Source organism: Budorcas taxicolor, chromosome 11, assembly GCF_023091745.1.
Source record: "Budorcas taxicolor isolate Tak-1 chromosome 11, Takin1.1, whole genome shotgun sequence".
NCBI classification, from domain to species: domain Eukaryota; kingdom Metazoa; phylum Chordata; class Mammalia; order Artiodactyla; family Bovidae; genus Budorcas; species Budorcas taxicolor.
In genome coordinates this window covers 15,328,025-15,340,471 of record NC_068920.1, presented here as the reverse complement: position 1 = coordinate 15,340,471, position 12,447 = coordinate 15,328,025, and the positions used below count along the sequence as shown (strand labels likewise).

Here is a 12,447-nt window from a genome sequence, read left to right as displayed (position 1 = left end):
GAGAATTTTAAATGTGACTCCAGGGCTTAAAACTGAAACTTCAAGGATCAAAACAGCAACAAGAAAACTTACTAAACATTGGGTTGTTGCACATTTTCTTCAAGAAGTGATTCCTGGATTACCAACCTAGTTTTCACAAACACGCTAAACAAGGGCATCTCACCTGCTCCCAACAATTAAAGAATAACTTAAAAAAAAAAAGTAATCTCTCTCCTAAAGAATTTTTTTTTTTTTTAATCTAGCTTGGGCTAATAGTCCTTTGTGTACTGGACAAAATCCTTAAATGTCAGCATATTTTACAATAATATTATTTATAAATAGGGGAAAAAGGTGAATTCAAAGACTCAAATCCAGGCTTGTTTTTTTCCACCAACAGTGTATTCAAGAAAAGGAATGAGGGAAAGTACCAACCCACCTTGCTCCCTTCAAACCCTGAGCGGCGGGGCTAACAGAAGCCCCAGAATCTTGGGGCCATAGATCTGGGACCTGGGTAGGTTTGCGTCCTTGCACTTTCCAGGAAACCAGAGAAAAAAACGGGCTGGGAAAACATCCCGAACAACTCGAAAAGAAGCATATCCTTGCCTTCAGACATTAATTCTCCAGTCCCCCTTCCTCAAACGCTTTACTAGCGAGGGACCGGAAGTTTCTATTCTACTTACGGTCTCCCTGAAAGCGACCAACAAACTCCTAGCAAACCTAAGAAGGGTGAAGCGCCCCAGCGCCCCTGCGAAGGGCCGGGGGGCACGCCAGGCTTCCCAGGTGGCGCAGTGGTAAGGAATCTCCCAATGCGGGAGGCACGGGTTCGATCCTTGTGTCAGGAAGATCCCCCAGAGAAGGAACTGGCAACCCGCTCCAGTATTCTTGCCTGGAGAATCCCACAGACAGAGGAGCCTGGCGGGGTACGGAGCAACCGGAGCATTCTGGGCGAGCACGCCAGGCTCGGAGCCCAGAGCCCGACGGACGTGCGCCCCCGCGTCCCTCTGGAACGGTGGAGCAGGGGCCGGGGTTCGACGGTGCTCGGGTCCCCCCGAGGTCACTCACCTCCCCCATCCCGAGGCTCAGGCTGGACGCCACGTACCCGAACCAGGGCGCACGCCGGGAGCCGGACGCGCCACGCCGCGCTCCGCCTCCTGGGTTCCGCCGGCGAGGGCTGGGGTAGCCCACGGCTCCCGGACGCCAAGCTCCGCCCCAAACTCTAATCAATCATCCCGCCCCTGAAAACTTAGCAGAGTCCCGCGATTGAGAAGCGTGTTAAGAAACGCTGGCATGTTAACTAGGAATCAAGATAGGGCCACCTGGGCGCACGCAAGCGCACCTTAAGAAAAAGCGACTTCTCCAGGGATGAAAACGTGTCAATTAACAGACTTTAAAAGCGAAGTTCTAAGGTGATAGGCGCACCCTGTGCTGAAGCCGGCAGTTTTCTCTCCACCTTTAACAGCAGAGCTGGTTTCGATCCATTGACATTAACGGACTGAAGCTGAACTTTCCCCATAGGAACCAGATCTGTACCTGAAACTGTGACTTTATTCCTGATATTACAAAAGAAAGGGTTTTAAAATATACACATCTCGCTGTGCTCAGTCAAAATAAAATAAACATTTTCATCCAGGCTGCTTGTTTTCTGCCCACTTACTTTAGCCCCACGAGAATGTGTACCAAGTTTAGGCTGATCGGTTGTCTGATACGGGTACACGGTGACAAAAATAAGTTGGACTGGAATTTTCTTTAAAAAAAGAAAAAAAAGCAGACAAAAGGACCTCTCAGATCCAAACATTCCTTGTGAAAAATTAACTTGTATGATAATCAGGTGCTGTGGGTACTTGGTGTCATGACCTTTACAGAAGATATTTGTTTGCATCCAAGGTAAACTTAATATAACCAGAATCTCTGCGAGTTAGCCCTGAACTCCACCTTGTATCTCCAGTCCATTCAATAAAGTACTTGTTTCAAAGCTCATCGTATCCATTCCTGGTAAATACGATGTAATTTACTTATTTTAATATAAACCAAACTTTTAGATTCCTTTGCTTTTGGATTAATAAACTTCTACGATTTCAAAATCAGCTGTGAATAGTGTTCTGAATCAATGCAAGTATTAATGCAGGAAAATTTTAAGGTTGATAGCAAATAATCAAATACAGTTTAAATGCACTTTTAGAGAATAAAATAGGTAATACAGTAAGAATATAATGTATGACATTTAAGTCTTCTTGATATTAGTTTAAAAGTTTTAATCAATTATTTTCAGACTGTGGGGAAAATATGTCTTTCAAATAACATGGTTGTTAATGGATTCAAAAATTCAAGAGAAATTAAAGATAACATCACAGACAACACCATTTATTTTTTTTATGTTTTCACTTTGATTAACTTCTTTTACTAACATGCTTTACCCAGACATAATTTTAGGACAACTTGGAATATATATTCTAACTCTGCTCAAACTAAATACAGTAGACAACGACTTTTCTTTGGATACCAGAATCTATTTAGAAAAAAAAAAAAAGTACTTGATTCATTCACTTGGCTTTCATTTTTTTAAACTGTGCTTTTTTACATGTTTGAAGGATAAGGACTCTAGGAATATCCCAAAATTACAGAGAAAAGGAATAGTATAACAATGGTTACAATAAGACCAGAAATTAGTTTCTACATATTTTCACAAGTGATTTTAAGTCTGTTTTTGAAGTTATATTAAAAACATTTTGTTGTTACTGATCAGTCCCTAAGCTTTGTCTGACTGTTTACAACTCCGCAGACTGCATTATGCCAGGCTTCCCTGTCCTTCACCAACTCCTGGAGCTTGCTCAAATTCATGTCCTCTGAGTTGGTGATGCCATCCAAACATCTCATCCTCTGTCAACTCCTTCTCCTCCCACCCTCGATCTTTCCCAGCATCAGGGTCTTTTCCAATGAGTTGGCTCTCTTCACATCAGGTGATCCAAGTATTGGAGCTTCAAGCTTCAGCAATAGTCCTTCCAATGAATATTCAGGACTGATTTCCGTTAGGATTGACTGGCTTGATCTCCTTTAAAATGTTTTTAAAACATTTTAAAACGTAATATTATCTTAAACTTGACAAAGAAATGTCGATTTGTAATAAATGAAAAGAGAAGGGTCAGTAATTTTAACCGTGGAAAAAGAAGAGAACCCAAAAAGCAGCTGAATGATAGAAGTTGCCAGGAGGTTCAGGGCGCGGTTGATACACTGAAAGTCTGTGGATGAAACTAGTGGGTGAACAGTGAACACGTTTCTCCGTTTCCTCCCAGATTTTCGCGGCAACTCTGTGAATGATTTTAATCAGAAACGCTGACCCACAAGAACATAGAAACTTTAGGGGCAGGGTGATCGCGGTAGGGAGGCTGGGGAATGAATTTGTCATTTTCTCTTACAAGAACTTTGCGCCTCTGCTTGGGGGGGGGGGAGGGGAGTTTCGGGGAGGGTGGGAGCAGGGAATCCCAGCTTGAAACTAGAGAAAGAAGAAAATTCGTGTCATTACCCAAATACGGCTTTTACCCTCTTGGGAATTCTCTGCCCCTGGGCCGTCAACAGCAGCGGCTCTGAGTCAAACTTCACTGTTGGTTTGACTTGCCCTCCGCCAGGAAAGTTAAGAGGACTGGGAACGTGGACGAGATTCGCTTCTTGCGGTTTAAGTGCGCATCGCTTTCCTCACCTTTCGCCAAAGGAAGAGGCTGTAATCCTGCAAGAGGCGCTGGACTGTGCGTCCTTCCCTCCGGGTGCCACGCTGCAACCGCGTGCGCGCTCGACGATGCCAAATTCTAGGCGCGCGGGGGTGAGGATTTGGCGGGATGCAGGTTCCCAGCGTCCTTCTCTAACAGTGAACGTCTTTAGAAGCCGGCCTCCGTCTGGCTGCCTAAAGAATCTGCCTGCAGTGCAGGAGACCCGGGTTCTATCCCTGGGTCGGGGAGATCAGTGGAGAAGGAAATGGCAAGCCACTAGCCTATCCTTGTCTGGAAAATCGCGTGGACAGCGGAGGCTGGTGGGCTGCAGGCCATGGGGTCGCAAAGAGTTGGGCAGGACTGAGCAACTAACCGGAGGAGGCGATGGCACCCCACTCCAGTTCTCTTGCCTGGAGAATCCCATGGACGGAGGAGCCTGGTGGGCTGCAGGCCATGGGGTCGCTGAGGGTTGGACACGACCAAGGGACTTCACTTTCATGCATTGGAGAAGGAAATGGCAACCCACTCCAGTGTTTTTGCCTGGAGAATCCCAGGGACGGGGGAGCCTGGTGGGAGGCCGACTATGGGGTCGCACAGAGTCGGACACGACTGAAGCGACTTCGCAGCAGCAGCATAGCAACTAGCAGGTCGCTTCTGTCTGGCTGTGCTGGCAGCGGGAACGTGCCATCCCCAAGAACAAAGGCGCAGGGAGTGAGTTCTGGAAACCCACCCTCCCTCGCGGACCGCGGCGGCCAAAGAGCAACTTAAACCCCTTCCATTGGTTCCTTGTATTGGACCCTTCCAATCACCGTAAGGAAGTGGGTGCACAGCTAAAGAAAGCTTGGTCTCAGCCCTGGGAAGCCCACAGCGCCTTAAGCGCTCACCTGGTTCTTCCAGTCTCCAGAGCCTCCGCAGACGCAATGGGTGTAAATACGATTTTGTTGTGATATTTCCCCGACGATTTCCACGCGGTTAGGGAGAAAAAAAATACTATTTTTTTAAAGGGTCGTTTCATGTGGATGGTGACTGAGAAATCTCCGAGCCTCAGATCCTTTTCCTAGCAGAAAGAAAACAGGCTCAGAAGTAGCCAAGGCGGCAGAGAAAATACAGGTTTGGGGCGCTTGGGGGCCGCAGAGTTCCCCCCTCCTTCCCCTTCCCCCTTCCTACCTGATGCGAAGAACTGACTCATTAGAAAAGACTCAGAGGCCGGAGAAGAAGGGGACGACAGAGGACGAGATGGCTGGATGGCACCACCGACTCAGTGGACATGTTTGAGCAAGCTCTGGGAGATGGTGAAGGATAGGGAAGCCTGGCGTGCTGCAGTCCATGGGGTCTCAGGGAGTCGGACACGACTGAGCAACTGAACAGCAACATCAGCCGGAACAAAATCCCCGAAAAGAACGCGCCCCAAAGCTAGTAGGCGCGCATCTTCTAGGACAAGGGCGCGCGGCCGCCCAGGCGTTTAGAGGTGGTTCCCGAACTGCCTGGGGACTGAGTATTACCTCTTCGGGACTTTGCTGGAAAGGTTCTGTCTCAAAAGCCTCTCTCTAGATCCAGTCGGAAACCCCAGAGGTGGGGCGCAGTTAGGAAAATGAACATGAGTTTCAACTTTAACTAGACATTTCAACCTCCCCCGACTCTGGCCCGTCTAGGCTTCAGTTTCCCGTCACCTCGAGTCCTCAGGTCCACCTCCCCTCCGTCCCTCGCCCTGCCTGGAAGTGGGGAACCGGCCCTGCAGGTCCCTGGAGGGTGGGAGCGGGCGGGCGGGGAGCGAGGAAAGGCGGAGCACAGCGCGCCGGGCCGCGGGGCGGGGGGCACCTTTATAAACAAGCAGGCAGCTGCCTGGCGCCCGCGCTGTGCTCCAGGTGGAGACTTTTCAGCACTGCCACCAAGAACAGGGCTCCACCCGAACCGCCCCGAGCCCTTGTCCGCCGCTTCTGCATTTCTAAATCGGCCTCTCTGTCTCTCTCTCCACTTGCTTTTAAAACAGGGGGAAAACAACCTTGGGCTGCTCTAGGTTGGTTTGTTTTTCTTGTGTCTTTCAGGACACTTGGCAGGGAGCGCCCGCGAGGAGGACCGGATGCCGGCGGCGGAGGCGCAGCTGGCGGACTGCGCGTGGTCCTACGGGATGAAGCTCAGCTGGGACATCAACGACCCGCAGATGCCGCAGGTGCGTGAAACCCGCTGCGCGCGCCGCTCTCCATCCAAAGAGGAGGGATGTCTTGGCAGAGCCTGTGGACAGGGCGACCTACTACCCCCCTCCCCCCAAAAAAAACACATCCCTGAGAGCCCGCCAGTGTGCAGGGACTCCACAAATGGCCGAGCTGGGGCTAGAGATGTGTCTTTTCCCACCTGTTTCCTCGAACCCTTTTGAAAACAGCGAAAGCAGCGGGAACCGTCAGTTAGGCTCCACGTTTCAGGTCGTCTGGCCGCCGGGAGCCTGACACCGCGTCCCTCACTTTCTTTAAACTGAGGTAGAAATCCGCTGACTCTTGCTTGTCCATTCTTCGACATCCACTAGAAAGGTGGAGGGGCATCTTGGTGAATGCAGATGCCACCTCTTCTCACGCAGCTGAACTGAGATAGGACCATAAATTGCAGCGACCGAATCTTAAACAGCAGGACTTGGGCCATTTATCCTGGCTGCCAGGATGAAGCGTGGCTCTTGGGGGGCTTTGTAGTCGTGCTAACCAGGTCGCAGGTGCCCAGACAGCCTCTGGAATCCAGATTTTTGACACAACTTCTGAGCTTACTTCTCTAGTGAGGAGGAAATCAGTGTCATCTGTTTAGGGTGAATTTAGGGCGAATTTGTTTTAGTTTTTAACAGAAAGAGTCTCAAGCCAAGTCCCCAGAATGGGCTGGGCCATTATGCTTGGTCACAGTGGTTGGGAGCAAAAACTGGGGAGTGACTTTAAAGTCCTGGGTGGAGGTGGAAGGAGAATTAGGAATGACCTGGAAACATTTGCAGAGGTGGACTTCTGGCAATGCCCTGGTACAAGGGGTGAGAGAGACTTGACCTTTATTCAGCATCTATTATGTGCCATACAGCTGTTCAGGTGGACAGCAATTCATTAGCAACGTTCGGTAGCCTCTCCAAGAGATAAGTACTTTGGGGTACACATTCATGGAAATCTGTTTGTTTTCAAGCCTGCCTACTTTAGGGTCACACTGCGCCATTCTGTGAAAGTGGACCACAGTACAGCTGGGGCATCTCCTTCCCACTGACCTCTGTCCGTGTAAATCCCCATGGGGGCTGGGGGGAATCTGTTCTTGTATTTTAGAAAAGAGCCATATCCAAATAAGGGAAGGATGGGTTCTCTCACAAGCATTTTCTAGACTTCCCATGTAAATGTGAAGAACTTATCCTCTGGGAGATTAGTCCTTAAACAGAGTGAGTGTGCCGTCTCTAAAGAGGCAGGTGCTCTGGGTTGGAGAAAGAGGGTCCTGCTCCGGCTAACCCAAGGAGAAAGGGCTACACTCACAGTGTGACCTTGAGACGGTTCCTGAATTTGCCTTCGTCTCGGGTCACTCACTTGTCATTAAGCAGTGGAATTAGATAACGATCTTAAACTCTCATCCTGTGCATGTTTAGGACACTATAGTGTGAAAACAGACCAAACGCAGACAAATGTACATGGCCGTGTTCTAATACCACTTCATCGTGGATAGCAAAATTTGGATTTCATGTGACTTTTCACGTGTCACAACATATAATTCTTTTGATTTGTCCCCTCAATCATTAAAAAATGTCAAAATCATTCTTAGTTTGTGAGCTGTACTAAAACAAGTGGGAGGCTGAATTAGGCACATGGTCCCTAGTTTGCAGACCCCTGCCATAAAGAGTAGCTGGTAAATAGTTGAGTGTGCAGGAAAGGGTAATTTTATATTAAACTTATAACAAGAAAGACATCGCAGTATAAATAATGCATAATATGGACAAGGACCACCAAACATGAATAGGAAAGCAGTGTTCATTCTTTTAGATATCACATTATTTTAGCCAGGCAGCTCTTTGTGTAGGAGAATGACAATCCATATTGCTCTGGAGAGGGGACCAGGACCTAGCAGGCTCCACCAAGTGCTCGGGTTTACCTTATAGCCAGGCTGTCATCATAATACCCTTGTAAACCTGGAAGGCTGGGCTTCCCAGGTGGCACTAGAGGTAAAGAACCTGCCTGCTGGTGCAGGAGACATTAGAGAGAGACGCAGGTTCAATCCCTGGGTAGGGAAGGTCCCCTGGAGGAGGGTATGGCCATCCACTCTAGTATTCTTGCCTGGAGAATCCCATGGACAGAGGAGCCTGGGGGCTACAGTCCATGGGGTGGCAAAGAGTTGGACACAACTGAAGTGACTCAGCACGTATACATGCAAACCTGGAAGGCTACTTTGGGAAGCTGTTCTTGTCTCTCTCATGTTGTACTAGGTATCAAGCCAAGAGCTTTGGAAGAAAAACCACTGGATGGAAGAAAAGATACAGGCTCAAGTGTATATCAGTGAAGAACTTTCTAACCACTTTCTGCCCTGGCACTTTAATACTTACCTTAAAAATATTTGTAACATGTGAATACACCAAAAAGTGGTATAACCTGGTGGTAAGGAGGACAGGCTCTGGAGTCAAACTGTGTGGGCTCAAATCCTACAGCCAGATCTTACTAGCTGTGTGACTTTGGGCAAGTCGATGAAGCTCTCTGGTCTCCGTTTACTATTCAGTTAAATAGGGATAATATTGTGCCTATTGTCTGTGGGCAGTGTGAAAGCTAAAACTAATACCTGTACCATTTTTGTAGGAAGTGGTATAGAAGCATCAGTTTATAGCCAGTTGTCAGAAGGGTACACACACACAATGAGTGACATTTTGTAAGAGCACATCTTCTGGGTTTTACAGTATTTCTGGAATTAAAAAGACTCAGTTTTCATCCTGACATGCTTGGAGAAGATTAAAAGCTTGCTGCATGGGGCTTGGGGTGGATAAACTTGATTGCTGTCCTTGGACGCCTTTGCAGAAGCCAGCCCACTTTGACCGCTTCTGCGAGTGGCCGGACGGCTATGTGCGCTTCATCTACAGCAGCGAGGAGAAGAAGGCGCAGCGGCACCTGAGCGGCTGGGCCATGCGCAACACCAACAACCACAATGGCCACATCCTCAAGAAGTCGTGCCTGGGCGTGGTGGTGTGTGCGCAGGACTGCGCCCTGCCCGACGGCTCGCGGGTTCAGCTGCGGCCAGCCATCTGCGACAAGGCGCGGCTGAAGCAGCAGAGTGAGCCATGGGGCCGGGTGGGGGTGGCCCTGCAGGCGTGAGTTCCCCTTCCCAGTGAATGCGTTCTCCTTCCTTCCTTCCAGGGGGGCCGGGAATTATTAATATTTATTAATTAATGTTGTTAACAATATAATTAATATGCATTAATATTAATTATTAACATTTCCCACTTCTGGCTTATGCAGAGAAGCCTTGTCCCAACTGTCACTCTGCTTTGGAATTGATCCCCTGTCGAGGGCACAGCGGTTACCCTGTAACCAATTTCTGGCGACTGGATGGCAATGCAATCTTTTTTCAGGTAGGTGAGGGAACCCCAGTTTGTGATGGACATTCTCATCGTTTCACAGGGACCAGGCCACCTGCCAGGTGTCTTAGAAACTCTCCTTTCTGGTTTAGTCCCTAAGTTGTGTCCGACTCTTTGTGAGCACGTGGACTTTAGCCCAACTGGTTCTTCTGTCCATGGAATTCTCCAGGCAAGAATACTGGAGTGGGTTGCCATTCCCTTCTCTAGGGGATCTTCGGAGAAGGCAATGGCAACCCACTCCAGTGTTCTTGCCTGGAGAATCCCAGGGATGGGGGAGCCTGGTGGGCTGCCGTCTATGGGGTCGCACAGAGTCGGACATGATTGAAGCAACTTAGCAGTAGCAGCAGCAGCAGGGGATCTTCCCCACCCAAGGATTGAACCCCTGTCTTCTGTGTTGGCAGGCAAATTCTTTACTGCCTAAGCCACCAGGGAAGCTCCTTAGAAACTCTGGACCAAACCAAGTACAGCTCAACTGGCCAGAAATAGGTGTTGTGGCTTCTAGCCTAGCCTTACTAGGTTCCTAGAAATTAGTTCACCTACTGTGTGCTAAGAGTGAACTTAGTTATAGTTATTTTCATATTTAAAAGGACTATTAGGTCATCTTTTAAGATGTCTATTATTAATTAGTGCAGTTTTAGTTGTTTAAGATTTTTTTTCCCCTGTTTCTTTGAAAAAAAAAAACAAGTTGGGATGTTGGGAAAGGCATATTTAATTTTTGCCCAGCTTCACCACAGAGGAACACGTGATTCATCCCCATATTAATGCAGGCCAAGGGAGTTCATGACCACCCAAGACCAGAGAGTAAGTCAGAGACGGAAGCTAGAAGAAGTGCAATCAAGAGACAAATGGCTTCTTTTTACCAACCACAGAAAAGGAGAATTCAAGAACCTGAGGTAATGGGGAGCTGCCGTTACACTTGTGCTCTGTGTTTGTCTTTATCACAAAATACACTGAGATTTACGCAAAATAGGAATGTCATACCTCAATTTAAAAGGTTTGATTTTATGTGAAAATTCTGTCTCTAACAAAATGTCACTGAATCAAATTTTTGAATAGGGTTTCTAATCCCTTCTTCTTCTTGGAAAAAAAAAAAAGCAGAGTATCTCTACAGTTAATGATAGAGTGGGGCTGTGAGCTGACATTCTAATACAAGGGCAATTATCCAACGGTCATACAGAAAAATATAGGTGCATCCCAGTGAGTTAACAGTACAGCTTTGAGAGGGTCCTTGGAGAAGGAAATGGCAGCCCACTCCAGTATTCTTGCCTGGAAAATCCCATGGACGGCAGAGCCTGGTAGGCTGCTATCCATGGGGTCGCAGAGTCGGACAAAACTGAGCGACTTCACTTCACTTCACTTTGCATTATTAACGTAGAACAGATAAAAGTTCTTTGTGCAACTTGAGCCAGTTTGGCTTTTCTACCAAAGTATGCCAAGCAGGCAGAATATTTGCCTGAAGATAAGAGACACTGATCTTGTCTGAGCACTTTCTATGTGCCAGTACAGACAGGCTAAGAGATTTATACTTCTTAAGATCACAAAAGCCTTAAGAAGAAACTATGGTTATTGAGCTCCATTTTTAAGTGAGGAACCTGAAGCTCAGAGAGAGTAACTAACTTGTCCAACTCATGAGGGACAGGCAGGATTTGAACCCAGGTCTGCAGCAGGCTCCTAAGCCTCTGCTCTCCTGCACGTAGTGTGCGGAAGACAGGACCATCCACCACTGAGACCCACCCTCCCAGGCTACCCTGGACCCTCCGAGGTCAGCAGCGTGGAATTCAAGCCTGAGCTCAAGCCGTGAAATTCCTGAACCGGGTGCCCAAATAGTGTTTCTGTGCTCATAACACAGAGTCACCAACTGGAAGCTTGTTATTTGGTTGGTTGGCGACTGTTGACAGGTGAGGGTGTCCATGTAATTTACATCTCTATTTACAAATAAAAACTTTGGGTCATTTCTTTAGGCAGGAGAGAGTCAAGATCACAGCAGACATTTCAACAACATCCCTTCCCTGGAGAACCCAGAGGGCTTGGATGTGATTCCTGATGCCAGCTTCCCTGTTCCGGGCCAGCCCTGCCTTTCCTTTCCAAACTCAGATGCTTACAAAGCTACATGCGACCTCACCACCTTCCAGGGAGACATAGTACCACCCTTTCAGAAATATTCGAACCCAAGAATCTATTTGCCCCGGACCCCCTGCAGCTATGAATTGGCAGGTCCCGGATATGCAAATTCGAGCCCATATCCCACCTTTTATAAAGATGCCAGCAGTATCCTTAAGGACTCGGACTGGGTTCATCTGAATGCACGGCAGTACAACGTCAACACCTACAGCAGCTTTGAGAGGAGCTTTGATTTCACCAGTAAACAGCACAGCTGGAAACCAGCCCTTGGAAAAGCTGGCCCGGGGGAGAGGACGGACCAAGGACAGTTCCCGCCCGAGGCCACTCACCCTCAGTACACCCCACAGCCCCCCTGCAGGTACCTTGCGACCACCCCGCCCGCCGCTCCAGCCCTTCAGACGGTGATCACCACCACCACCAGAGTCTCCTACCAGGCCTGCCAGCCTCCCGCCCTGAAATGCTATGACAACGTGCGGGACGCAAAGAGCCTCTCCAGCTGTGACTATGCTTCTGAAAACACCCAGATGTCCATCTACCCAGAAGCCTTGGACCTTCCAGCTCCAGTCATCACAGCAAGCTCTCCAACAGCATCACTTCCTCTGAAGATTCCCAGAGATTGCTGGACCGTCAGACAACACTCTCTGCCTTATCCTCTAGGAGCAGCACCCTCCCGGACAGACGGACCAGAGGCCTGGGAAGTGTGTCCCTCCAGACTGGGGTCTGCAGTCAGCTATTCAGATCGAGTCAGTCCATTCTTTAGCTGTGACAATGAGAACTTTTGAACAGCAGTCCTGGGCACAGCATAATACTGGTCTTCACGTACACAGTGGAAGATGACACGGAAGCGCTCTCTTAAATTGGGAGATTCATTTAGCATGCAAATAAATATATATTATATCAATGATATTTATGTACATATATATGATAGTAAAACCAATGATCAGAGTACATTTTAGACTGAAAATATTTAGTTACTACAGGGAAATTTTGCACAGCAAAGCCTACCATAGTACATAGAATCAGGTCTGGAATGTGACTTCTAAATGAACAGATAAGCATGAAAGTTGGGCCTCCCAGGTGGTGCAG

At 48.2% G+C, this 12,447-nt stretch overlaps 1 protein-coding gene across 1 annotated transcript; it reads left to right on the top strand.

Annotated features, from left to right (window-relative positions):
- The first annotated feature begins 5,760 nt into the window (after positions 1-5,760).
- On the top strand, positions 5,761-12,143 carry GCM2 (glial cells missing transcription factor 2). Its single transcript, XM_052649781.1, has 5 exons — positions 5,761-5,850; positions 8,684-8,936; positions 9,122-9,234; positions 10,008-10,133; positions 11,202-12,143. The coding sequence occupies exons 1-5, from the start codon at positions 5,761-5,763 to the stop codon at positions 12,141-12,143; spliced, it is 1,524 nt and encodes a 507-aa protein (XP_052505741.1).
- Positions 12,144-12,447: the final 304 nt, after the last annotated feature.